The sequence below is a fragment of the Clinocottus analis genome, unplaced genomic scaffold (genome assembly GCF_023055335.1).
Source record: "Clinocottus analis isolate CAN_PGR_092001 unplaced genomic scaffold, fCliAna1.0.p SCAF_21, whole genome shotgun sequence".
Taxonomy (NCBI): domain Eukaryota; kingdom Metazoa; phylum Chordata; class Actinopteri; order Perciformes; family Cottidae; genus Clinocottus; species Clinocottus analis.
The window spans coordinates 4,488-32,475 of NW_027175943.1; the positions used below are offsets into that span (position 1 = coordinate 4,488).

The window sequence follows — 27,988 nt, forward strand, 5'->3', positions numbered from 1 at the left end:
ACCGGGGATCGAACCATGTACCTTGTGGTATCCAGACGACCGCTCATCCTCCTGAGCTACAGCCGCCCCTTCAAAGAATGAAAGCCAGTAACTTCACTATAAATTACATTCACTTTCGTTCAGGGGATTTCTGCTGTGCTCATGTGTATGCCATTGAGATATTACAGTACAGATTTGGAGAAAATGTAACTCAAAGTCTGATTTTCGCCTTTAAGGATTCTGCTTTTATAGCTGTTAGAATATTGGACAATTAGAAAAAAATACATTGTCTTTTGAGACGAGTTTGCCTTCAATTTGCTCCAAACCTGTACAGTACTACATCAAGGCCATGAGCATAGCAGGCAGCGCCCTGAACTACAAGTCATTTTAATTTACACTTTTAAGGATCTATTTTTAGAGCTGTTTGAATATTGGAAAATTGTGAAAATCGGAATATCATCATTTCATTTCAACTGACTTTGAATTCAATTCTCTATCTATCTATCTATCTATCTATCTATCTATCTATCTATCTATCTATCTATCTATCTATCTATCTATCGACATCAGGGGGGTTAAACTCATGTTAGTGAAGGGGTCACATGCAGCCCATTTTAATCTCAAATGTGCCGGACCAGTAAAATCACAGCATAATAACACATAACAAACGTCAATATTTCTGTTTAAATCATTGGTGAACGTTTTTGGATGATAAACTCTGTTTTAAGGTCTTTTAACAATTAACTAGAAACATAAAGACCAAACATTCAGACATCAGCTCTCTGTTTATCTGCCTGCTCTCCTCTGCAGATTTCCTTGCTTTGTGATGCGTTTTGATCCATTTTTAACGACTTTCAATCAAATAATATCTGAGCTTCACCAACAGAGACTATAGCACAATGGTTTGCATGACTGTTTTACAAGCAAGAGGTCAGAGGTTCAATTCCTAACTCCGAAACTTTTGTTCTAATAAAAGAAAATGTTTTTTTTAATTTTTCTTCTGTTGGACTGGACATCCTGCCGGATGTCCTTGCTTCCTCCCCACCTGCAACCGGGTCCTGGTTCCAGCTCCGGGTCCGACCCGGTCAGAAACCTCCTCCGGCACGTGTTTCGGTCGCAACAAAAAGTTACTCACCCTACCCCTGGTACTATGAATAAGCTCGTAGCCCTGGTACTCTGTCTGGCCTCTGTCTGATTTTCAACAGGTTCATTTCAGAGCCCTCGTACTCTGGCTTTCTCTTTTTTTCTCTCCCAGAAATGAGGCCTCAAGTCTGGGGACTGGTCTCAGATGTGGACTCTGGTTCTCAGGGGTTACTTGGTCCACCCGAGAATGAGGACTCACGTCATGGTACCGATCCGTAAAAATGTAGGGTGCTCGGATTGGCTCGGGCCGTGGTTCCCCGGAAGGCCCCAGTCCCCGTGAGCACGGCGGTCCAAACCTCGTGTCTCTGTGGACCCCCTCCCCCCCCCACACACACACCTCCCCAACAACTTCGGGGCCTGTGCGACCTTTGACCTGTGCACAATCACCTTTAATTCTGGCAAAATTGATTCCCGAGGTCGGATCGGCTCGCGGAATCGGAACAAAAAGTCCCGGAGCCCGTTAGGCCCCAAAGGTTCCACCCGATCCGAGGGTGGGGACCGTGGCCGTCAGTGAGAGCCAGCGTCCCTAACCCCGCGTGGCGTGAAGTTGTTTAACATCATTGTCCGCACACGCACAGACTGTCCCAAATATTGAGGTTAATTTACATTTTGGATTCATAACTTTTTACATTGAATCCTCATTAAAAACTACTACTTTTCAAATGAAAGAAAACAAGATGCACTCTGTATGCTTAGTCCTTGACGAGGTTAAGGGGGTCAAACGCTGACCTGTAAGCAGCAAGGGGTCCAGTGTCTTGCTCACAGACACTTCGGCATCTGCACTGTGGGGGGACTGGGGATCGAGCCGGGTGCCTCTCGGTTATGGAGCGACCGCTCATCCCCCTGAGCTACAGTCACCCCTACGGTTGTTTCAAGGTTTTCAAGAGTCACTGAAGAGATTATTGTAATTTAAATGAGCATATGTGTTCTTTGGCTCTAATGTGTTTTTCCATCAACAGAGTGCAATAGAAAAAGATTAAATTTACAATAGATATCAAATAGAGTGCACAGACAAACATAAAGCAGTACTGTAAACAAGTGTATTTGGTGTGTGTTAAAGTGTAATCTTAGTGTATTTAAACACAAGGTATTGTGACAATATTAATAACAAGGGGTTTACAAACATGCTTCATCTCACAGTCGATAACAACACATTTAATATTCTCTACAGGGTCAGAGGCCGTCCTGATTCATCCTGAGACGTTGTCTGCAGAGCGGCTCGACTGCACAGACGGAAGTTCTCCATGTGGTTGTGTGATGTCATATGAGGGTCATTACTGGTTATTATAGTGCCACATACTCAATAACAGTTCAACAGACTGGAAATACACTGCTGGCTGGCTTCAGACCTCTGGTCTCTTTTGTAAACAAGTGAATCCACTGATCAGGACAAACAAACATGGCAGAATCTTCAGACTAAGACATTCATTGACGTATCAGAGGCTTTCTTCAGGATGACCTGTCTGAAGGATCAATAGACACCGGATGCATTTAATGGTTGAACACTTAATTAAACGGAAAGCTTTATCCATGAAATCCTATAAAACATTCTCCCTTCTGACCTGTTTTGTCTCTTAAGCACAGAAACAAACATCCAAGGGGAACTCCTGAAAAACGAGTGAAGAGAAGTTTCATCCCCAGTTTAAAGGAGCAGAAGACATGGAGACAATAAGTTTGGTCCATCGTTGTCTCCTCGCTCTCTCCTGCTCGATGGTTCCACTTTGACCAGCAAACAGGGTCAACATCCAGATGGATGAAGTCTAATCAGACGACACGTTAAAAGAAGCTCTGAGAGGAGCATCAGCACTCTGCATTTCAAAAGGGAGGTCATATTTGGGAAACTATTGCAGCGAAGATGAACAACTATGACATGTTTAAACTCACCAGCACTAAAATAAGACAGAGGAAATAATGTCTAGTGAGAAGAGGAAGATGGAGGTTTACGTGAGATATAATAAGAAGGAAAGTTAACATCATACTCTGTTCAGGTCGTTTAAAGCGGAAGGAAAAGACTTTAACTTTAGTGTAAGTGAATCTTACCTGTAGATCTGTAGCATCTTGTATCCGTCCACGCCACCTGATCTCATCCCCTCATGAATACGTCCCGCTGGCTGAAGAGGTCCACAGAGGAGGTTTTGATGAACAACGTGAGTCTCCATTCACCTGCCGAGCCGTCGGGCCAACGTGGGGAGATTCAGGAGTACTTTCATGTAACCGAACACACATGCTTTCATGTTGTCTAACACATATTATTTCACATAACCTAACACATTCTTTCATGTAACCTAACACACATTCTTTCATGTTGTCTAACACATAACCACATCTGAAAAAACAAAACCAACAGTCTTCGTCCCGTAACATTTATTTTATTCGATGGAAGCTTTTTTCAGTCAAGGGGGAACACAGATTTAAAGTGGAACTTTCCATAAAACCACATTAACTTCCACAGAACTGGCACCAAAGTCTGGCGTCAAAGCAAAACAATGCTGTCAGGACGACACTTCCTTCTTTTATCGGCTCTTTGTAGACAAACAGGAAGTGGAATTTATCCGTTCAGCACTTTAAGATTCACGAGGTTCAGCTGAAAAGTTCTCACAGACCAATCCAGTCCTTGAGGTAGTGTGTGTGTGTGTGTGTGTGTGTGTGTGTGTGTGTGTGTGTGTGTGTGTGAGTGAGTGAGTGTGTTAATGTATATACAATAAATATGTTTGCAGACATTGGCATCATTTCTTTGCATTCTTTTGTCGGTCTAGAAACTTTTGTCTTCTTTCAACAGGAATCTCATCCAGACTGATCCCATGATTACTGGCCCTGAGAGAGACAGGTGAGACAGACAGGTGAGACAGACAGGTGAGAGACAAAGAGACACAGGTATCCATTTACTTACTACACAGCTAGCGTGCGCGTGTGCGCGCGTGCGTGCGTGCGTGCGCGCGTGCGTGCGTGCGTGCGTGCGTGCGTGCGCACATGTGTGTGTGCGTGTGTTCTCACCCTCCGATGAGGTCTGGAGGGACAGGAAGAGGTTTATCAAAACCCTCTCGACCCATCAACCAGTACGTGTCCACGGTGCCCTTCACCTGCGACACAAACATTTCATCAGATTTTACATTTCAAACATAGAAATCGTTTAAACTGTCGATCAGTTGAGAAGCTGGAAAAAGTTACTGAGAACGTCCTGAAGATGTGGAGCGAAGAAAGATCCAGATGTTTTAGAGCAACAACGTGTCTGACAGCTGAGAGACAACCAGATGATAAAGACCTCGTGCTCATGGAGACGATAAAGACCTCGTGCTCATGGAGACGATAAAGACCTCGTGCTCATGGAGACGATAAAGACCTCGTGCTCATGGAGACGATAAAGACCTCGTGGTCATGGAGACGATAAAGACCTCGTGGTCATGGAGACGATAAAGACCTCGTGCTCATGGAGACGATAAAGACCTCGTGCTCATGGAGACGATAAAGACCTCGTGGTCATGGAGACGATAAAGACCTCGTGCTCATGGAGACGATAAAGACCTCGTGGTCATGGAGACGATAAAGACCTCGTGGTCATGGAGTGTCTCACGTTTAACATTTGGTTTTATGGAAGTTTTTCTGACCGTTGACATCATAAACTGATATTTCACAACCGGATTGAAAGGAAAAATACTTCATACAAGTATGAATCTAATAAAAACATCTGTTAACCTAAACGGGTTAGGGTTTACCTAGCAGCCTAACAGGTGAGCGTACCTGTGCCTTTCTGGTGTCTATGTGGTATCCCACTTTGAGGCTGGTCAGGACCTTCACTGTACTCAGACTGATGTGTATCCTGTAGGCTGGAGCCACAAATACAAGATGAATGCAGAATACGAGCCACTGATTGGATGAACACTTTCATTGGTTGCACAGTTGTCTACATACGCAGTCCGCTGGCCTCCATGTGTGACGCCGTGGTCACCGTGTCTCCAAAGAGACAGTACCTGGGCATCGTGTGGCCGACGACACCTGCTACCAACGCACCTGGAGACACAGCAGAGGCTCTCAGATCTTTGGTCAACTACTTTCCTTTTAGCACACTTCTCTCAGAGGAGCAAGTTTGTGGTTGTTCCCACGGTGAAAGAGAAGTTTACTGAACTAAAAATCTTGTTCTGAATCCATTTTTTGTTTTACAGCTGTAGCATTAGTGCGTGGGTTAGCGTTTGTGTGTACCTGAGTGAAGTCCGATGCGGATTTTGACTTTGATCTCAGGCATGTGTTTGATCTTAAAAGCTGCTATCGAGTGCAGGATGTCCAAAGACATGTTGGCCACTTCACCTGCGTGTCGATTACCATTTCTGTTGGGAACACCTGAAGCCACCATGTAGGCGTCTCCGATAGTTTCTACCTGCAGACAGAACGCCCACAAAGAACAGCAACTTTGGCATGGCATTTATTCACATGATACCTTTACTGATGATCTCATTCATTTAACCGGCAACATAACGGTAAACATTCATTTTTTTAAGTGAAACTGTTTCTACCTTGTAGACATCATGAGTAGCAATGATGGCATCGAACATGGTGTAGAGGTCATTCAGAAGGTCAACCACCTGAGCGCAGACACACACACACGTTAACAACGGTGGACAGAGAGAAGCGGCAGGCTGTTTGAAGGGTTTGTACCTCGATGGGTTCACTCAGAGCGGAGATGGTCGTAAATCCAACGATGTCACTAAAGTAAAGTGTGCAGTCTGAATAATGTTCCGGTTGGACCGCCTTCCCTTTCTTCAGCGCCTGGGCCACAGACCTGAAACACACATTGACGAAGCCGTAGAATAAAGCTCTTTACTCAGTTCTCAGCAATGAAAGTAGCAGCAACCCGCATTCATACAGCAACTGCCAATGAGAGGAGAGGTTGGCTTGTAAAGACTTCTGTCAGAGTGGTTTCCTCCTCAAGGTCAAAGGTGCAGATCTAAAACACTTTGTGACTCTTCATTGACCACGACATCATCTGGTGTGTCAGACAGCTGTGAACAGGTACCTGGATTTGTACTGCTTTGATGAAACTTGGAAAGTTTGACACGGGAAAGCTTGTACAGTTTCACTGAGTGGAGAAGGATTTGAAAAGTCCTTTAACAAGTGACTTCTCTATCATGCCCTGAGTCCTTTGTCAGCATAGCAGCCATTCAGGATGTGTGACATCGTTCCAGTGATCGCTTCTGTGGTGTGTTGCAAACAATGAACCAGAAACTTGCCCTTTATTATGTTAGTTTGACAGAAGATGAGTCTTACTTGGGCAGAAGCTGTCCGATCAGCTTATCTGTCTTGTTTCTCTCAACCTCCAGTTCATCTGTTCGTTCTCTGATCAAATCCTCGAGGTTTGAACTGTATTGCTCCAACATCCGCAGCATTGAGTCGATGATGTTTGCCCTCTTCCCTCTGTTAATGCCTCGAAACTGAAAACGCAAAGTACAAACGCATGTCTGAAGAGCTCAAACGCTTCCTGCTTTAAAAACTGAAAGAATGATAGTCAAACATATAGTGACAGTTGCAGACATGAGCCAGCAGGTGGCATTGGTGAGCCCCTCTCACCTGTTTGAAAATGTCATCGAAGCTCGGCCTCTTACTTGGATCTTCATTCCAACATTCGTTCATCAGACCGAGACACTCGGCAGGAGCTTCATCCACTGAAACTAGTGGTCTGCAGAGAGGAGGAGGGTGCTTCAGACGGTCCACTATCTCTGAGAGACAGACAGGTGCACAGACAGACAGGTGGTCAGACAGGTGGTCTGCAGAGAGGAGGAGGGTGCTTCAGACGGTCCACTATCTCTGAGAGACAGACAGGTACACAGACAGACAGGTGGTCTGCAGAGAGGAGGAGGGTGCTTCAGACGGTCCACTATCTCTGAGAGACAGACAGGTACACAGACAGACAGATAGACAGTTGGTCAGACATATGTCCTGTCTCACCGTGGGCGGGCATGTCCATCATGGCGTATGGCAATGTTCGTGAGATCACTTCCTGTATGATGATGGAGAAACTAAAGACGTCTCCAGAAAACGAACCTCCTCGCACCGGCTTGCTCAAGAGCTCCGGAGCAGTCCACAGCAGCTCTGAGAGACAGACAGGTAGGGAGACAGACAGGTAGGGAGACAGACAGGAAGGGAGACAGACAGACAGGAAGGGAGTCAGACAGGTAGACTGTGTCTATAGAACCTTTGACAGGCTTCATATAGTTGGTGAAGCAGGATTAACCGTTTCAGAAATAATCTGTGAAATGCAATCTAGAAACAAAGCTTCAGCTCCATGTTTTAGTTTTCTAAAGAGAAAACTCTCCAAACGTTTTACCTTGTGGGTCCTCAGGAAGGATGATGTTCTGAGAGTGAAGGATCATGGGAAGTCCGTAGTCTGTGACTTTCAGAACGAAGCGTCCATCGACTAAACAGTTTGTGGACTTTAGACGACCGTGACTCAAACCTCGTAGATGAAGGTACTTCATTCCCTGAAACAGAACAAATTAGGAGCAGAAGTAGTCGTAGTCGTAATAGTAGTAGTAGCAGCAACAGCAGTAACAGTAGCAGTAACAGTAGTAACAGTAGTAGTAACAGTAGCAGTAACAGTAGCAGTAACAGTAGCAGTAACAGTAGTAACAGTAGCAGTAATAGTAGCAGCAACAGTAGTAACAGTAGCAGTAACAGTAGCAGTAACAGTAGTAACAGTAGCAGTAACAGTAGCAGTAACAGTAGTAACAGTAGCAGTAATAGTAGCAGCAACAGTAGTAACAGTAGTAGTAACAGTAGCAGTAACAGTAGTAACAGTAGCAGTAACAGTAGCAGCAACAGTAGTAACAGTAGCAGCAACAGTAGTAACAGTAGTAACAGTAACAGTAGCAGCAACAGTAGTAACAGTAACAGTAGCAGCAACAGTAGTAACAGTATTAGTAACAGTAGCAGTAACAGTAGCAGCAACAGTAGTAACAGTAGCAGTAACAGTAGTAACAGTAGTAGTAACAGTAGCAGCAACAGTAGTAACAGTAGTAGTAACAGTAGCAGTAACAGTAGCAGCAACAGTAGTAACAGTAGTAGTAACAGTAGCAGTAACAGTAGTAACAGTAGCAGTAACAGTAGCAGTAACAGTAGCAGCAACAGTAGTAACAGTAGCAGTAACAGTAGTAACAGTAGTAGTAACAGTAGCAGCAACAGTAGTAACAGTAGTAGTAACAGTAGTAGTAACAGTAGCAGTAACAGTAGCAGCAACAGTAGTAACAGTAGCAGCAACAGTAGTAACAGTAGTAGTAACAGTAGTAGTAACAGTAGCAGCAACAGTAGTAACAGTAGTAGTAACAGTAGCAGTAACAGTAGCAGCAACAGTAGTAACAGTAGCAGTAACAGTAGCAGTAACAGTAGTAACAGTAGCAGTAATAGTAGCAGCAACAGTAGTAACAGTAGTAGTAACAGTAGCAGTAACAGTAGTAACAGTAGCAGTAACAGTAGCAGCAACAGTAGTAACAGTAGCAGCAACAGTAGTAACAGTAGTAACAGTAACAGTAGCAGCAACAGTAGTAACAGTAGCAGTAACAGTAGCAGCAACAGTAGTAACAGTAGCAGTAACAGTAGCAGTAACAGTAGCAGTAACAGTAGCAGCAACAGTAGTAACAGTAGCAGTAACAGTAGCAGCAACAGTAGCAGCAACAGTAGTAACAGTAGCAGTAACAGTAGCAGCAACAGTAGTAGTAACAGTAGCAGCAACAGTAGTAACAGTAGTAACAGTAGTAGTAACAGTAGCAGCAACAGTAGTAACAGTAACAGTAGCAGCAACAGTAGTAACAGTATTAGTAACAGTAGCAGTAACAGTAGCAGCAACAGTAGTAACAGTAGCAGTAACAGTAGTAACAGTAGTAGTAACAGTAGCAGCAACAGTAGTAACAGTAGTAGTAACAGTAGCAGTAACAGTAGCAGCAACAGTAGTAACAGTAGTAGTAACAGTAGCAGTAACAGTAGTAACAGTAGCAGTAACAGTAGCAGTAACAGTAGCAGCAACAGTAGTAACAGTAGCAGTAACAGTAGTAACAGTAGTAGTAACAGTAGCAGCAACAGTAGTAACAGTAGTAGTAACAGTAGTAGTAACAGTAGCAGTAACAGTAGCAGCAACAGTAGTAACAGTAGCAGCAACAGTAGTAACAGTAGTAGTAACAGTAGTAGTAACAGTAGCAGCAACAGTAGTAACAGTAGTAGTAACAGTAGCAGTAACAGTAGCAGCAACAGTAGTAACAGTAGCAGTAACAGTAGCAGTAACAGTAGTAACAGTAGCAGTAATAGTAGCAGCAACAGTAGTAACAGTAGTAGTAACAGTAGCAGTAACAGTAGTAACAGTAGCAGTAACAGTAGCAGCAACAGTAGTAACAGTAGCAGCAACAGTAGTAACAGTAGTAACAGTAACAGTAGCAGCAACAGTAGTAACAGTAGCAGTAACAGTAGCAGCAACAGTAGTAACAGTAGCAGTAACAGTAGCAGTAACAGTAGCAGTAACAGTAGCAGCAACAGTAGTAACAGTAGCAGTAACAGTAGCAGTAACAGTAGCAGCAACAGTAGCAGCAACAGTAGTAACAGTAGCAGTAACAGTAGCAGCAACAGTAGTAGTAACAGTAGCAGCAACAGTAGTAACAGTAGTAACAGTAGTAGTAACAGTAGCAGCAACAGTAGTAGTAACAGTAGCAGCAACAGTAGTAGTAACAGTAGCAGCAACAGTAGTAGTAACAGTAGCAGCAACAGTAGTAACAGTAGCAGTAACAGTAGCAGCAACAGTAGCAGTAACAGTAGCAGCAACAGTAGCAGCAACAGTAGCAGTAACAGTAGTAACAGTAGCAGTAACAGTAGCAGCAACAGTAGCAGCAACAGTAGTAACAGTAGCAGTAACAGTAGCAGCAACAGTAGTAAAAGTAGCAGTAACGGTAGCAGTAACAGAAGTAGTAACAGTAGCTGTAACGGTAGCAGTAACGGTAGCAGTAGTAGTAACAGAAACAGTAGTAGTAACAGTAGTAGTAGTAACAGTAACAGTAGTAACAGTAGTAGTAACAGTAGTAACAGTAGTAGTAACAGTAACGGTAGCAGTAGTAGTAACAGTAACAGTAGTAGTAACAGTAACAGTAGTAACAGTAGTAGTAACGGTAGCAGTAACAGAAGTAGTAACAGTAGTAGTAACAGTAGTAGTAACAGTAGTAACAGTAGCAGTAACAGTAGTAACAGTAGTAGTAACAGTAGTAGTAACGGTAGCAGTAACAGTAGTAGTAACAGTAGTAGTAACAGTAGCAGTAGTAGTAACAGTAGCAGCAACAGTAGTAACAGTAGTAGTAACGGTAGCAGTAACAGAAGTAGTAACAGTAGTAGTAGTAACAGTAGTAGTAACAGTAGTAGTAGTAACAGTAGTAGTAACAACAGTAGTAACAGTAGCAGTAACAGTAGCAGTAACAGTAGTAACAGTAGCAGTAACAGTAGCAGTAACAGTAGTAACAGTAGCAGTAATAGTAGCAGCAACAGTAGTAACAGTAGTAGTAACAGTAGCAGTAACAGTAGTAACAGTAGCAGTAACAGTAGCAGCAACAGTAGTAACAGTAGCAGCAACAGTAGTAACAGTAGTAACAGTAACAGTAGCAGCAACAGTAGTAACAGTAACAGTAGCAGCAACAGTAGTAACAGTATTAGTAACAGTAGCAGTAACAGTAGCAGCAACAGTAGTAACAGTAGCAGTAACAGTAGTAACAGTAGTAGTAACAGTAGCAGCAACAGTAGTAACAGTAGTAGTAACAGTAGCAGTAACAGTAGCAGCAACAGTAGTAACAGTAGTAGTAACAGTAGCAGTAACAGTAGTAACAGTAGTAGTAACAGTAGCAGTAACAGTAGCAGCAACAGTAGTAACAGTAGCAGTAACAGTAGTAACAGTAGTAGTAACAGTAGCAGCAACAGTAGTAACAGTAGTAGTAACAGTAGCAGTAACAGTAGCAGCAACAGTAGTAACAGTAGCAGCAACAGTAGTAACAGTAGTAGTAACAGTAGTAGTAACAGTAGCAGCAACAGTAGTAACAGTAGTAGTAACAGTAGCAGTAACAGTAGCAGCAACAGTAGTAACAGTAGCAGTAACAGTAGCAGTAACAGTAGTAACAGTAGCAGTAATAGTAGCAGCAACAGTAGTAACAGTAGTAGTAACAGTAGCAGTAACAGTAGTAACAGTAGCAGTAACAGTAGCAGCAACAGTAGTAACAGTAGCAGCAACAGTAGTAACAGTAGTAACAGTAACAGTAGCAGCAACAGTAGTAACAGTAGCAGTAACAGTAGCAGCAACAGTAGTAACAGTAGCAGTAACAGTAGCAGTAACAGTAGCAGCAACAGTAGCAGCAACAGTAGTAACAGTAGCAGTAACAGTAGCAGTAACAGTAGCAGCAACAGTAGCAGCAACAGTAGTAACAGTAGCAGTAACAGTAGCAGCAACAGTAGTAGTAACAGTAGCAGCAACAGTAGTAACAGTAGTAACAGTAGTAGTAACAGTAGCAGCAACAGTAGTAGTAACAGTAGCAGCAACAGTAGTAGTAACAGTAGCAGCAACAGTAGTAGTAACAGTAGCAGCAACAGTAGTAACAGTAGCAGTAACAGTAGCAGCAACAGTAGCAGTAACAGTAGCAGCAACAGTAGCAGCAACAGTAGCAGTAACAGTAGTAACAGTAGCAGTAACAGTAGCAGTAACAGTAGCAGCAACAGTAGCAGCAACAGTAGTAACAGTAGCAGTAACAGTAGTAGTAACAGTAGCAGCAACAGTAGTAAAAGTAGCAGTAACGGTAGCAGTAACAGAAGTAGTAACAGTAGCTGTAACGGTAGCAGTAACGGTAGCAGTAGTAGTAACAGAAACAGTAGTAGTAACAGTAGTAGTAGTAACAGTAACAGTAGTAACAGTAGTAGTAACAGTAGTAACAGTAGTAGTAACAGTAACGGTAGCAGTAGTAGTAACAGTAACAGTAGTAGTAACAGTAACAGTAGTAACAGTAGTAGTAACGGTAGCAGTAACAGAAGTAGTAACAGTAGTAGTAACAGTAGTAGTAACAGTAGTAACAGTAGCAGTAACAGTAGTAACAGTAGTAGTAACAGTAGTAGTAACGGTAGCAGTAACAGTAGTAGTAACAGTAGTAGTAACAGTAGCAGTAGTAGTAACAGTAGCAGCAACAGTAGTAACAGTAGTAGTAACGGTAGCAGTAACAGAAGTAGTAACAGTAGTAGTAGTAACAGTAGTAGTAACAGTAGTAGTAGTAACAGTAGTAGTAACAGTAGTAGTAACAGTAGCAGCAACAGTAGTAACAGTAGTAGTAACAGTAGCAGCAACAGTAGTAACAGTAGTAGTAACAGTAGCAGCAACAGTAGTAACAGTATTAGTAACAGTAGTAGTAACAGTAGTAACAGTAGCAGTAACAGTAGTAACAGTAGTAGTAACAGTAGTAGTAACGGTAGCAGTAACAGTAGTAGTAACAGTAGCAGTAGTAGTAACAGTAGCAGCAACAGTAGTAACAGTAGTAGTAACGGTAGCAGTAACAGAAGTAGTAACAGTAGTAGTAGTAGTAACAGTAGTAGTAACAGTAGTAGTAGTAACAGTAGTAGTAACAGTAGTAGTAACAGTAGCAGCAACAGTAGTAACAGTAGTAGTAACAGTAGCAGCAACAGTAGTAACAGTAGTAGTAACAGTAGCAGCAACAGTAGTAACAGTATTAGTAACAGTAGTAGTAACGGTAGCAGTAACAGTAGTAGTAACAGTAGGACTATAGTAGTATAAGTATCCAAGCAGCACCTTGATGAGGTCCGTTAGCAGAGAAGACTTGAACATCCAGTCCAGCCTCATTTCGCTGTCGGCCAGCAGGTCGGCCAGACTTCCTCGAGGACAGTGTTCAACCACCAGAGCGAACATCTCAGAATCCACAAACAAACCCACGTAGAGGTTCATATTCTCATGTCGCATCTCCCTCAACTGGAGAAAGGGGAGAAGAAAATATAACATTAATATACATTAAATTACCGCTGCATATCATTATTCAGGTGCTCATATCACATTTCACCTCAAAAGGAAGATCAGACCAAAATACAGAGTCACAATAATAATAATCTCTGCTGTGTGACATCTCTCAGAGGAAGTCACACAGCACCTGAACCTGACAAGGCTGAACGACTTCTCCTTCCAGGAAAAGGCTCTGCCACCCACGACCTCACTATGACCTCATTGTGACCTCACTATGGCCTCACTGTGACCTCACTGTGGCCTCACTACGACCAACAACTCAGTGTTGACCCTGACGGCCAAGAACCTTGTGTGACTCGACAGTCAACTCTCCCTGACTGCCAACATCACAACATGTTCCTGAAGGTCCATGCTACACAACATCCTATAGGTCCATGCTACACAACACTCTGTAGGTCCATGCTACACAACACTCTGTAGGTCCATGCTACACAACACTCTGTAGGCCCATGCTACACAACATCCTATAGGCCCATGCTACACAACATCCTATAGGCCCATGCTACACAACATCCTATAGGCCCATGCTACACAACATCCTATAGGCCCATGCTACACAACATCCTATAGGCCCATGCTACACAACATCCTATAGGCCCATGCTACACAACATCCTATAGGCCCATGCTACACAACATCCTATAGGCCCATGCTACACAACATCCTATAGGCCCATGCTACACAACATCCTATAGGCCCATGCTACACAACATCCTATAGGCCCATGCTACACAACATCCTATAGGTCCATGCTACACAACACTCTGTAGGTCCATGCTACACAACATCCTATAGGTCCATGCTACACAACATCCTATAGGCCTATGCTACACAACATCCTATAGGCCCATGCTACACAACATCCTATAGGCCCATGCTACACAACATCCTATAGGCCCATGCTACACAACATCCTATAGGCCCATGCTACACAACATCCTATAGGCCCATGCTACACAACATCCTATAGGCCCATGCTACACAACATCCTATAGGTCCATGCTACACAACACTCTGTAGATCCATGCTACACAACACTCTGTAGGTCCATGCTACACAACACTCTGTAGGTCCATGCTACACAACATCCTATAGGTCCATGCTACACAACATCCTATAGGTCCATGCTACACAACATCCTATAGGTCCATGCTACACAACATCCTATAGGCCCATGCTACACAACATCCTATAGGCCCATGCTACACAACATCCTATAGGCCCATGCTACACAACATCCTATAGGTCCATGCTACACAACACTCTGTAGGTCCATGCTACACAACAAAATAGGTCTCCTCACTCAGAAGGCGGCTCAGGTTCTGGCTCAGGTTCTAGTCCAGGTGATTCTGGTCCAGGTGGTTCTGGCTCAGGTTCTGGTACTTGTGGTCCAGGCTCTGATCATCTAGACTCCTGTACCTCATCCTGCAGGTCGACCTGCTTACGCCATTCCACCTCTGCAGCTCCTCCAGAACGCAGCAGCTCGACTGATCTTCAGCTCCAGAAGTTCACCCTCACTACTGCTCTTCACTGGTTACCGTGGCCACAGCATCCGCTTCAAGACATTGGTACTTGCATACTGTGCTACGAACAGATCGGGTCCAGTCTACATCCAGAACATGGTAAAACCGCACAGCCCAGCTCGTTCACGCCCTCGGCTTCAACCAATCAGCTTGTAGCTCCGTCACTACGAGCTAAACACTCAAAGTCACAACTGTTTGCTTCCTGGCTCCTCGATGGTGGAACGAGCTCCTCATTGACATCAGGACAACAGGAAGTCTCTACATCTTCCACATGAACTAAAAACACATCTTTTTCAACTACATCTTGAATAAAGAAGGTAGCGCAGTAGCAGCTCTTTAGTAGCTCTTAAATGTCTCTTACTGATGCACTTATTGTAAGTTGCTTTGGATAAAAGCGTCAGCTAAATTAAATGTAGTCTACATGTAGGAATAGTGTATCTACAGTGTACTGTTCATCATACCTGGCTGAACAGATTTTGGGTGTTTTGATTGACAGCTGTTATCGACTTTTCAATGGGAATCTTTTTCAGCCAAACCCAGTCGCCCTGGTAAAAATATAACCAGAGAGTCAGTAAATCAAACAGACAGATAAGTAGAGGTACATGTTAACTGACAGAGAGAGACATATGTTAACAGGTAAAGGTAAACGGGCAGTACAGGTAAATAGATGGTACAGGTAAATAGACGGGTAGGAAAGCAGGTGTACCTCCAGTATTCCTACATTGGAGCTCTCAGGTGTTGTCAGGATGTAACTTCTAGCAATCGACCGAAACGGCGTTTTGACTTCCAGTAGACTCCTCATGATGGACTCGTCATTCAGTTTCTACAAAAACAACAACTCAGTCAAATACTTGTAATGCCTTGTGAAAAGTAAGTACTAGTACCAGTAGCAGTCTTTAGGTTAAGTACTTGTGCTACGGTGAGAAGTACTAGTACCAGTAGCAGTATTTAGGTTAAGTACTTGTGCTACGGTGAGAAGTACTAGTACCAGTAGCAGTATTTAGGTTAAGTACTTGTGCTACGGTGAGAAGTACTAGTACCAGTAGCAGTATTTAGGTTAAGTACTTGTGCTACGGTGAGAAGTACTAGTACCAGTAGCAGTATTTAGGTTAAGTACTTGTGCTACGGTGAGAAGTACTAGTACCAGTATTTAGGTTGTTAAGAGATCGTGGAAGTATGAAAGGAAAAAAGTATAACTACTATAACATGTAACCTTTTATTTTTTTAGTTCAACCACTGTTTTAGTTCAATTATATTTTGTAATTGAAACATAAAATGCATAGGACACAATACATTGCTATGTCGTATAATCTTTTCTATATTATGGGTATTGTATATGCTCTCCTGTGTAGTAGGACACAGCAGGCAGTGTTACCAGATAAGGCAAAAAACTCTCCTGTGGTGGACCTCAGACAGGATTTAGGAATGACCCTTGAAGAAAAAGAGGGGGGTGTGTCTGTGGGTGTGTGTCTGTGTGTGTCTGTGGGTGGGGCACAGAGCAGAAGACAAAAGACGACTTTTGCAGTGTTTGTCTATAATGACGAGGTGTCAATAGGCAGAGAGAAGGAATAGATGAAATACGTACTCGTTTGATAAGGGTTGAGGAGTTACTAACCCTTTGATAAGGGTTGAGGAGTTACTAACCCTTTGATAAGGGTTGAGAGGAGTTACTAACCCTTTGATAAGGGTTGAGAGGAGTTACTAACCCTTTGATAAGGGTTGAGAGGAGTTACTAACCCTTTGATAAGGGTTGAGAGGAGTTACTAACCCTTTGATAAGGGTTGAGAGGAGTTACTAACCCTTTGATAAGGGTTGAGAGGAGTTACTAACCCTTTGATAAGGGTTGAGAGGAGTTACTAACCCTTTGATAAGGGTTGAGAGGAGTTACTAACCCTTTGATAAGGGTTGAGAGGAGTTACTAACCCTTTGATAAGGGCTGAGGAGTTACTAACCCTTTGATAAGGGCTGAGGAGTTACTAACCCTTTGATAAGGGCTGAGGAGTTACTAACCCTTTGATAAGGGCTGAGGAGTTACTAACCCTTTGATAAGGGCTGAGGAGTTACTAACCCTTTGATAAGGGTTGAGGAGTTACTAACTCTTTGATAAGGGTTGAGAGGAGTTACTAACCCTTTGATAAGGGTTGAGGAGTTACTAACCCTTTGATAAGGGTTGAGAGGAGTTACTAACCCTTTGATAAGGGTTGAGAGGAGTTACTAACCCTTTGATAAGGGTTGAGAGGAGTTACTAACTCTTTGATAAGGGTTGAGGAGTTACTAACCCTTTGATAAGGGTTGAGAGGAGTTACTAACTCTTTGATAAGGGTTGAGGAGTTACTAACTCTTTGATAAGGGCTGAGGAGTTACTAACTCTTTGATAAGGGCTGAGGAGTTACTAACTCTTTGATAAGGGTTGAGGAGTTACTAACCCTTTGATAAGGGCTGAGGAGTTACTAACCCTTTGATAAGGGCTGAGGAGTTACTAACCCTTTGATAAGGGCTGAGGAGTTACTAACTCTTTGATAAGGGCTGAGGAGTTACTAACTCTTTGATAAGGGTTGAGAGGAGTTACTAACTCTTTGATAAGGGTTGAGAGGAGTTACTAACTCTTTGATAAGGGCTGAGGAGTTACTAACTCTTTGATAAGGGCTGAGGAGTTACTAACTCTTTGATAAGGGCTGAGGAGTTACTAACTCTTTGATAAGGGTTGAGAGGAGTTACTAACCCTTTGATAAGGGTTGAGGAGTTACTAACTCTTTGATAAGGGTTGAGGAGTTACTAACTCTTTGATAAGGGTTGAGGAGTTACTAACTCTTTGATAAGGGTTGAGGAGTTACTAACTCTTTGATAAGGGTTGAGGAGTTACTAACTCTTTGATAAGGGTTGAGGAGTTACTAACTCTTTGATAAGGGTTGAGAGGAGTTACTAACTCTTTAATAAGGGCTGAGGAGTTACTAACTCTTTGATAAGGGTTGAGAGGAGTTACTAACTCTTTGATAAGGGTTGAGAGGAGTTACTAACTCTTTGATAAGGGTTGAGAGGAGTTACTAACTCTTTGATAAGGGTTGAGAGGAGTTACTAACTCTTTATTAAGGGCTGAGGAGTTACTAACTCTTTGATAAGGGTTGAGAGGAGTTACTAACTCTTTGATAAGGGCTGAGTAGTTACTAACTCTTTGATAAGGGTTGAGGAGTTACTAACTCTTTGATAAGGGTTGAGAGGAGTTACTAACCCTTTGATAAGGGTTGAGGAGTTACTAACTCTTTGATAAGGGTTGAGAGGAGTTACTAACCCTTTGATAAGGGTTGAGGAGTTACTAACTCTTTGATAAGGGTTGAGAGGAGTTACTAACCCTTTGATAAGGGTTGAGGAGTTACTAACCCTTTGATAAGGGTTGAGGAGTTACTAACCCTTTGATAAGGGTTGAGAGGAGTTACTAACCCTTTGATAAGGGTTGAGAGGAGTTACTAACCCTTTGATAAGGGTTGAGAGGAGTTACTAACCCTTTGATAAGGGTTGAGAGGAGTTACTAACCCTTTGATAAGGGTTGAGAGGAGTTACTAACCCTTTGATAAGGGTTGAGAGGAGTTACTAACCCTTTGATAAGGGTTGAGAGGAGTTACTAACTCTTTGATAAGGGTTGAGGAGTTACTAACTCTTTGATAAGGGCTGAGGAGTTACTAACTCTTTGATAAGGGCTGATGAGTTACTAACTCTTTGATAAGGGTTGAGGAGTTACTAACTCTTTGATAAGGGTTGAGGAGTTACTAACCCTTTGATAAGGGCTGAGGAGTTACTAACCCTTTGATAAGGGCTGAGGAGTTACTAACTCTTTGATAAGGGTTGAGGAGTTACTAACTCTTTGATAAGGGCTGAGGAGTTACTAACTCTTTGATAAGGGCTGAGGAGTTACTAACTCTTTGATAAGGGTTGAGGAGTTACTAACCCTTTGATAACGGTTGAGGAGTTACCAACTCTTTGATAAGGGTTGAGGAGTTACTAACTCTTTGATAAGGGTTGAGGAGTTACTAACTCTTTGATAAGGGTTGAGAGGAGTTACTAACTCTTTGATAAGGGTTGAGAGGAGTTACTAACTCTTTAATAAGGGCTGAGGAGTTACTAACTCTTTGATAAGGGTTGAGAGGAGTTACTAACTCTTTGATAAGGGTTGAGAGGAGTTACTAACTCTTTGATAAGGGTTGAGAGGAGTTACTAACTCTTTAATAAGGGCTGAGGAGTTACTAACTCTTTGATAAGGGTTGAGAGGAGTTACTAACTCTTTGATAAGGGCTGAGTAGTTACTAACTCTTTGATAAGGGTTGAGGAGTTACTAACTCTTTGATAAGGGTTGAGGAGTTACTAACTCTTTGATAAGGGTTGAGGAGTTACTAACTCTTTGATAAGGGTTGAGAGGAGTTACTAACTCTTTGATAAGAGTTGAGAGGAGTTACTAACTCTTTGATAAGGGTTGAGAGGAGTTACTAACTCTTTGATAAGGGTTGAGAGGAGTTACTAACTCTTTAATAAGGGCTGAGGAGTTACTAACTCTTTGATAAGGGTTGAGAGGAGTTACTAACTCTTTGATAAGGGCTGAGTAGTTACTAACTCTTTGATAAGGGTTGAGGAGTTACTAACTCTTTGATAAGGGTTGAGGAGTTACTAACTCTTTGATAAGGGTTGAGAGGAGTTACTAACTCTTTGATAAGGGTTGAGAGGAGTTACTAACCCTTTTCCCTCCTCTTGCCTGGGCCGAACCACCATTTACAGTACAAGGTTAAGTACTTGCACTCAAGTTAGAAGTACTAGTACCAGTATCAGTCTATAGGTTAATTATTTGTACTCTTAAGTGCTTATGCTCCAGTGTGAAGTACTTGTACCGGTCACAGTATAAATATACGTTAATGGTACTTTTGAGAAGTAAAGTGCATCCTACCTTCCTGCTGACTTGAGTATCGATAAAGACGATGTCATCCAGAGTCAGGATGAGTTTTGTGTTGTTTGCCGTTTTCTTGTACTTCCTGTACACACATAACATAATTATCTCATCATCAGTGTTATTATTCATATTTTCATCATTGTTGTTAATATAAATAATGTCATCATCATCGTGTTACCTGACCCAGTAGATCACTGCTCCAGTCAAACCACAAAACAACAGGAGGACAAAGAACATGTTCACTGGGTCAAAACCTGCAGAAAACACAGAAGTAAAAGTTTCACGTCCTGCTTTTAGTCACCATGACATCTTGAGCTGCACTTGAACGCCCCATCACATAAAGCTGATACAAACGTCCCACCCTCCTTGTAGGCCAGTGAACACCCCGTTGCAGGCCTCCTCTGGACTGAATCTATGATACACAAACATCCCACCCTCGACATAGACCAGTGAACACACCCCCGCTGCAGGCCTCGTGTGGACTGAACCAACAGAAGCTGGCGGTGGGGGGTTTTCCTCCGGGGAAGACGAAGGAGCGACTCAGAGGTCTCAGGCCGCCCACCGTCCCGTCTGTGTGTGTTGGAGCGAGTGAGTGCGTCGGCACGAGTTGGTCGCCATCGCTGTTTAGCACCACATACCCGGCTACAAGGCCACGCCCCTCTCTACCTCCAAACAACACCTGAGGAAATACAAGAGACGAGGTGATGGAAGTGCAACTGACAACATCCTGCAACTGACAACATCCTCCTCCACATTGTCCCCCTCATTGGTTCATCATGTGACTAATGATGTAAATGTATTATTATTTACTAATTTCATTAGTATTACATGGAATATTTTGTTTTGAATTTCATACATTTTAGATATACGTCTTCTCAATATCACCCAACATTATAGGCTGGTTCTGTTCATTTGTTTTACTAAAAAAAAAAAAAAAACACTCCATTCTGAAAACACCGACACAAAGAAAGTGGACACGGCCTCACATCACCTGTTGACATCAAACTATATGAGACTGATGGGTTCAAGAAAATAAGTAAGAAGAAAGTGTAGAGCAGCACACGACTCCACGCTCTCCTTCGCCAGTACTGTAATAATGAATATGTATGATAACCAGCAGAGGGGGCAGTAAAACAGACTTAAGCCAAGTCTACTTGGACAGAAACGACACACCCCACATCAAGCAAAACTTCAGCATACAATTAAATATTGCGTTTTTTATCGCGACTAAGGGAGATCTCTTGCATTGTCGGGTAAAAGCTACTCAAATCGGGGCAGTGTATCATACTTTTATAACCTAGAAGAACCTGCCATAATTATTGCCTCAAAGCAATCAAAAACCTTTTTGAGTCCATGGTCACTTTCAACACATGCGTCATTAATGTGAAATAATGTTTTTCTTAATTAATCCTATCTAGTTCTCAAGCTGGTATCGCTGAAAAAAATGAGCTACGAAACCGGCAATTCTTCAAACGTCCACTAAAGGTTTGAAAATATAGTGATTTCCATGGACCTCATGTACCTAATGTAGGGTGTGGTCTCAGCTGGCCACACCCACATTATGTCTGGTCATTTTATTCTCTCTTCACTGAAAAGATGGAGACGGACAGAGACTACGTCCATGTTCACACATACCAACCTTGACATCCCAAGTTACTAGACCAACAGGGCGCTTATCTTTTAGGTAATAAATAGTTTAAATCAGTCAAGTCTCCAGTTGTGATGTTTGAAATTCAGCCCAATTAACTCTTCAAAAAGCTGTGTCTTGTATAGTATTTATATACGTTTCAGGTCACAAACATTCAATGAATAAGTTGTATAACAAATAGTTTGAATGTATTTGTTTTCTTAAATGTTAAAAAGTTTCTCACCTGATTGAAGCCCTGGAAATCAAAGCCTCCATCTGATTGGATGAGCTGATTGCCTGTCACCCAATGCCCGCCCCCTGCCTGACGACGCTCCTCCACTGCTTTAGCAATGTAGTACACCATGTTGAAGATGGTCCCAAAGACCGGAGACACCTGTAGACCAAATGTAGTACATCATGTTAAAGATGTAGTACATCATGTTAAAGATGTAGTACATCATGTTAAAGATGTAGTACATCATGTTAAAGATGTAGTACATCATGTTAAAGATGTAGTACATCATGTTAAAGATGTAGTACATCATGTTAAAGATGTAGTACATCATATTAAAGATGTAGTACATCATGTTGAAGATGTAGTACATCATGTTAAAGATGTAGTACATCATGTTAAAGATGTAGTACATCATGTTAAAGATGTAGTACATCATGTTAAAGATGTAGTACATCATATTAAAGATGTACATGTGTACATGTTGTGTAGTAGTCATGTACATGTTGTGTAGTAGTTGTGTCGTACATGTTGTGTAGTATTTGTGTCGTACATGTTGTGTAGTATTTGTGTCGTACATGTTGTGTAGTATTTGTGTCGTACATGTTGTGTAGTATTTGTGTAGTACCTCAGTCGCTGCCACAGCTGACCGGATCTTTCGGTTCTTTTGAGTGTTAGTGAGTAGTAGTTGTGTACATGTTGTGTAGTAGTTGTGTACATGTTATGTACATGTTGTGTACCTCAGTCGCTGCCACAGCTGACCGGATCTTTCGGTTCTTTTGAGTGTTAGTGAGTAGTAGTTGTGTACATGTTATGTACATGTTGTGTACCTCAGTCGCGGCCACAGATGACCGGATCTTTCGGTTCTTTTGAGTGTTAGTGAGTAGTAGTTGTGTACATGTTGTGTACATGTTGTGTACCTCAGTCGCTGCCACAGATGACCGGATCTTTCGGTTCTTTTGAGTGTTAGTGAGTAGTAGTTGTGTACATGTTATGTACATGTTGTGTACCTCAGTCGCGGCCACAGATGACCGGATCTTTCGGTTCTTTTGAGTGTTAGTGAGTAGTAGTTGTGTACATGTTGTGTAGTAGTTGTGTACATGTTATGTACATGTTGTGTACCTCAGTCGCGGCCACAGCTGACCGGATCTCGCGGTTCTTTTGCGCCTGACGGAAGGCTTGGTAGAAGCTCTGATCGGACGCCATGGTAACGGTCAGCACAGCGCTGTAGGCGTGACGAAGCTGCGTGCTATTGGTCAGCTGAGGGAACGCTGCGTCCTGATTGGACAGAGGACCAAAACAAGCATAATGTATTCTGAAGGAGAACTCACTGTTTGAGGTCAAAGGTTTGAACTCTGAGGATTAATAATACAAATATATCTAAACCAATAAATCTACACCACTATATCTAAACCACTACATCTACACCACTACATCTACACCACGACATCTACACCACGACATCTACTCACTATATCTAAACCAATATATCTAAACCACGACATCTACTCACTATTTCTAAACCACGACATCTACACCACTACATCTACTCACTATATCTAAACCAATATATCTAAACCACGACATCTACTCACTATTTCTAAACCACGACATCTACACCACGACATCTACACCACATCATCTACACCACGACATCTACTCACTATATCTAAACCAATATATCTAAACCACGACATCTACTCACTATATCTAAACCAATACATCGACACCACGACATCTACACCAATATATCTACACCAATATATCTACACCAATATATCTACACCAATATATCTAGACCCTTGGGCCATAAAGAAATCCTTTCGTCCCGTCAGTAGACTGGGTAGACTGGGTAGACTGGTGTGTCATGAAACCCAGTTCAGGAACCACCTCGCAGCAGAGAACATAGCTCAACTCCACACACATAAATTGTAATATCACATATGTAAAAGTCTGAGTGACAGCAGCCAAGTGTGATGTCATACGTAAAGGTCTGAGTGACAGCAGCCAGGTGTGATGTCATACATAAAGGTCTGAGTGACAGCAGCCAAGTGTGATGTCATACGTAAAGGTCTGAGTGACAGCAGCCAAGTGTGATGTCATACGTAAAGGTCTGAGTGACAGCAGCCAGGTGTGATGTCATACATAAAGGTCTGAGTGACAGCAGCCAAGTGTGATGTCATACGTAAAGGTCTGAGTGACAGCAGCCAGGTGTGATGTCATACATAAAGGTCTGAGTGACAGCAGCCAAGTGTGATGTCATACGTAAAGGTCTGAGTGACAGCAGCCAAGTGTGATGTCATACGTAAAGGTCTGAGTGACAGCAGCCAGGTGTGATGTCATACGTAAAGGTCTGAGTGACAGCAGCCAGGTGTGATGTCATACGTAAAGGTCTGAGTGACAGCAGCCAGGTGTGATGTCATGATTATTTCAGCTCGTTCTAATATTCAGTTCAGGATTACTATTTATAGTCTAATTGTATACAAACTACAGTTATATTCATATTCAGATGGCTTTGTGTCGTATAACTGCGTAAACTATATAAAATACATATATATTAATTTCACCCTACCTGGTACGGCATGGCATACAGCAGGGCATCGTAAGGAATAAACACATAACCAGTGGAAACCATCCCCATGTCTAGGGCAGCCAATAGGAGCTCTCTCTGATCCTCTCCACCAATCAGGACAGAGCTCATGCACATTATCACCACTGAGAAATAAAGTACAGCAGTTTATGAATGATGTATTTATCTTTGTTTTTTTGTTCACAAAACACAGTTAAACAAAAACAACAGGTCATCTTTCAACTCTGACCTTTCACTCCGTCGGCCTCTCTGATCGATTTGAGCGCCTGCCGGGGTCCACCCTTGTTCTTTGTTTTCATGGTGACCACTGGACCGATGGGCAGGCCCAGAGCCCGCAGAGCCGAGGCCACTTCCTGTCCGGTGCTCTCCCAGAGGTCAGAGGGTGCTGATAGGCGAGGGTCAAACAAGGTCAAGGTTAGCGGGTTGGGGTCAAACGTTAGGGTCAAACAAGGTCAAGGTTAGCGGGCTGGTGTCAAACAAGGTCAAGGTTAGCGGGTTGGGGTCAAACAAGGTTAGCGGGTTGGTGTCAAACAAGGTCAAGGTTAGCGGGTTGGGGTCAAACAAGGTTAGCGGGTTGGTGTCAAACAAGGTCAAGGTTAGCGGGTTGGTGTCACACAAGGTCAAGGTTAGCGGGTTGGGGTCAAACAAGGTCAGCGGGTTGGGGTCAAACGTTAGGGTCAAACAAGGTCAAGGTTAGCGGGTTGGGGTCAAACAAGGTCAAGGTTAGCGGGTTGGGGTCAAACAAGGTCAAGGTTAGCGGGTTGGGGTCAAACAAGGTCAAGGTTAGGAGGTTAGGGTCAAACAAGGTCAGGAGGTTAGGATCAAACAAGGTTAACCCTTTTAGTACGGATGCAGTCGCCGGCGACAGAAAGTGACATGCAAAATGGATATCGCCATAACTCTTTAATTGGCTTTTCACTGCCTTTCAGTGGCATTCTCTTTGGAAATTGTATGTTGGGGTTGTATTAGTATACGTTCTGAGAGTTCTACCACTGGCTGGCACCTTGCAGTGACATCACCTCCTGTGGCGACGTCACACACTCACCTGAGATGACAGCGACGTGAGCCCAGCGGAAGAATCTGAGCACAGTGAACAGGACTTTGCTGGGAGGAGTGACGGGGGCCAGGTTAGGCCAATCAGCATCCAGACAGCCCGGAGAGGCAAGCCCCGCCTCCCAGTGCTGAGCCAATAAGGACGCAGCATGACAGAGGGCAGGGTTAAAGAGTCCAATGTAGGCGTGGCCATAACCCTCCATGTTTCCGAGTTCTGTCAGAGCTGAAAGAAAACCAAAGAATAGGTGATAAAACCTTTAATGAGACAAATAGGATTCGGTGGATTAAATGGGAATGTTTCTTACAGTTGATCTAGAATAGCTTAAATGAACATTTAAAATCACAATCTATTACATTGTCTTGAATATTTGTGCTCATGTTTAATGGAGGAACTCTTCGTTAGTTGATTGGTTAGCGAACCTTTGGAGGCAGAGCAGTCCTCATCCAGTAGTTTGATGTCATACCAGTATCCTCTGCTCAGACTGACGTCGCTCCGTAACCGCGACAATGCCAGGTTCGCCGCCGCGGTCGGCATTGCCCGGGAGAACATGGGGTCACATGACCACGGACCTATCAGGGCCAGCTTAAAGGTCGCTGTCCAGATCTCAGTAATACAGAGCAACCACAGCCACACCCCGAGCAACCACTTGGGAAGCTGCATCCTATATTCAGAAAAGAAATAGATGTTTATTAAATTCAGACGTATAATTTCAGTTCAGAGATGAAATTAAATGATTCAACTCAAACAGAGTCTAGAGTGAAATGTTTCTAAGTGGTTCGTTTAGATGATGCCAGTGTTTGATGATAAAGTGACGTGAGTGACATCCAGAAACTCAAACTGTTATATTTCTACATTCGTACAGTTTGAGACTAAGTTTAACCCCAACCCTTTTTGTCTCGTCTCAAGCGCCGACCAATCACAGTGTGTGAACCCAGCTGACTCCAGTGACCCCTGACCTCTAAATCACGATAATGCTGACTGACATTATTAGCTAATGCTAAAGAGCGTTAGGATCGCTAAGTATAGCAACATTGCTAACGCTCTTAACACAAGCTGAGAGGGAGGGAAAGACATACCATCACTATACACCAACATCAAGCTGAACATCACTTACTCGATGACATCACCCAGCTGTGCGATGACATCACATCAATATGTAAATTGAAGTCTGACCCATGTATTTCATAATCTGATGGTTGCTTTGAAAATATTATTTGGTCAATACTGAGATCACAATTTTTTAAATGCCACAATCAATAACCCTAACCCCAAGCAGCAGGATCCAGGTGAGGTGGCGTAAAGTGTCACCTGGACCTCGGGTGACTGCGGTCCATGATACAGATATGCTGGAGTGGTCCACCTCTGGTCGGGTGGAGCGTGCAACGTACAACATGCTGCAGGTGAGGCTTTTGATTTGTAACCCTGATGCCCGTTTGCTGTAAATGACCTCATATTGTTTCAGACTACAACTCTGACTGACACCTTAACGACCAGCGACCTCGACAAGGTACAGGTGTGTCAGGTGATGATGTCACAGTAAAGCTTGTTTTTAAGTGACTGTATGTTGCTGAGAGGAAACCTCTAATGTTGTTTGTGCTCTTTCACCAAACAGCAGCTTGGGGCTCCTAACGCTGACCCAGAGTCCATGAAGGCGTTCTGCAAAGGCATCAACTCAGAACTATAGTTCAGGTGGGGGACTTCAACGCTGAGGTAGATAACAATGGCGAAACCCGGAGAACTGATCGTAACCCAAGTGGTGCTTTGTTGTCGATACCAAATGTCTGCATACGTCCAAATGCGTCTAAGTTTGGTTGTGGTGAACTTGATTACTGAGGATATGGACTGTCACTGGGTAAGTTACAGATGCAGGTGGTGAAGATGAAGATGTGGGTGACTAGAGAAGGTCTGATAGTTGGGTTGGTTAGCTGTTTTTTAGTTTGTTGCTGTATCCTGTAACAATAAATACAGAAATGAACCTGCTCTGGCATTCTTGGATTTCTACCAATAGCGATGATTTCAACAGCTCCACAGCTGACCACGCGCTTCGGTATTACCCGTTAAGTGTAATAGCTCAGAACCGTTCTCTCTTCTCCAAAGTGTCCGAGACCTACGACTGCAGATCTGATGAAACGACCACAAAGTTGAGATACAATCGTTGGCCGATGTTCTGGTCCCAAGTCCACTTATGTCAAATCCATGACTCACCCAGAAGTCCAACAAAGCACCACTGAGGCTCAGATCAGGTCTCCCCACCCCCTCCGGGTTTCTCCATCGCCCACTTGAGCCTTGAAGAGTCCTCAACCAGAGACTCGAGGAAAGCTGGGTACTTTGCAGAGTACACCTTTTCCACCTATAACAATGTACATATTCAGTCAGATCTTCAGATAAAACTGTTCATCAGATTTCCTCGTTAAAGAGTTTCAAGGTGAAATCCGAGCTTCAGTTGACATCTTTAATCTGACCAAAATACACTACACACACCTGAAAGCTGTAAATTCCTTTTGTCAGAACAAAACTGCAGCTCCTTGATTGGCTGATTTAAAACTAAGGTCAAATTGCTCGTTCTGTCATTTTGAGTCTTTTCACCATATGATTACACAATACGATAATAATTAGATACAACTTGATTATTTCTATCTTCAGTTTGACTAAATACATAAAACAAATTGGGGTGGACAAAGCACCTGTAGGTATAAAACTACATCTGACATAACTAACAAACTATACATTGATGGCACGTCACTCATTAAACAGACACAAGCCAAACCACCGATAGGCAAACAGAAAGCATCAATACTCTTTCACACAAAGTATTTACCTTTGACTCAAAGATTCATCTGCAAACAAAACGTTTTCAATCGATAAACAAAATTCCTTCAGACGCTGAA

The 27,988-nt window shown here is 42.9% G+C and overlaps 1 protein-coding gene across 1 annotated transcript; it reads right to left on the reverse strand.

Annotated features, from left to right (window-relative positions):
- Positions 1–3,561: 3,561 nt before the first annotated feature.
- LOC137792107 (retinal guanylyl cyclase 2-like) lies at positions 3,562–27,972 on the reverse strand. The gene is made up of 24 exons (XM_068587570.1): positions 27,919–27,972; positions 25,520–25,761; positions 25,092–25,322; positions 24,276–24,431; positions 24,029–24,171; positions 22,579–22,734; positions 21,469–21,618; positions 20,057–20,276; positions 19,776–19,851; positions 19,595–19,679; positions 15,371–15,487; positions 15,126–15,209; positions 12,917–13,093; positions 7,439–7,592; positions 7,060–7,203; positions 6,682–6,830; positions 6,382–6,545; positions 5,773–5,896; positions 5,631–5,699; positions 5,320–5,494; positions 5,032–5,130; positions 4,861–4,946; positions 4,117–4,202; positions 3,562–3,936 (listed from the first exon to the last, which is right to left on the reverse strand). Exons 2-24 carry the CDS (start codon positions 25,758–25,760, stop codon positions 3,849–3,851), a joined length of 3,174 nt encoding a protein of 1,057 aa, XP_068443671.1. The 5' UTR covers position 25,761; positions 27,919–27,972; the 3' UTR covers positions 3,562–3,848.
- Positions 27,973–27,988: the final 16 nt, after the last annotated feature.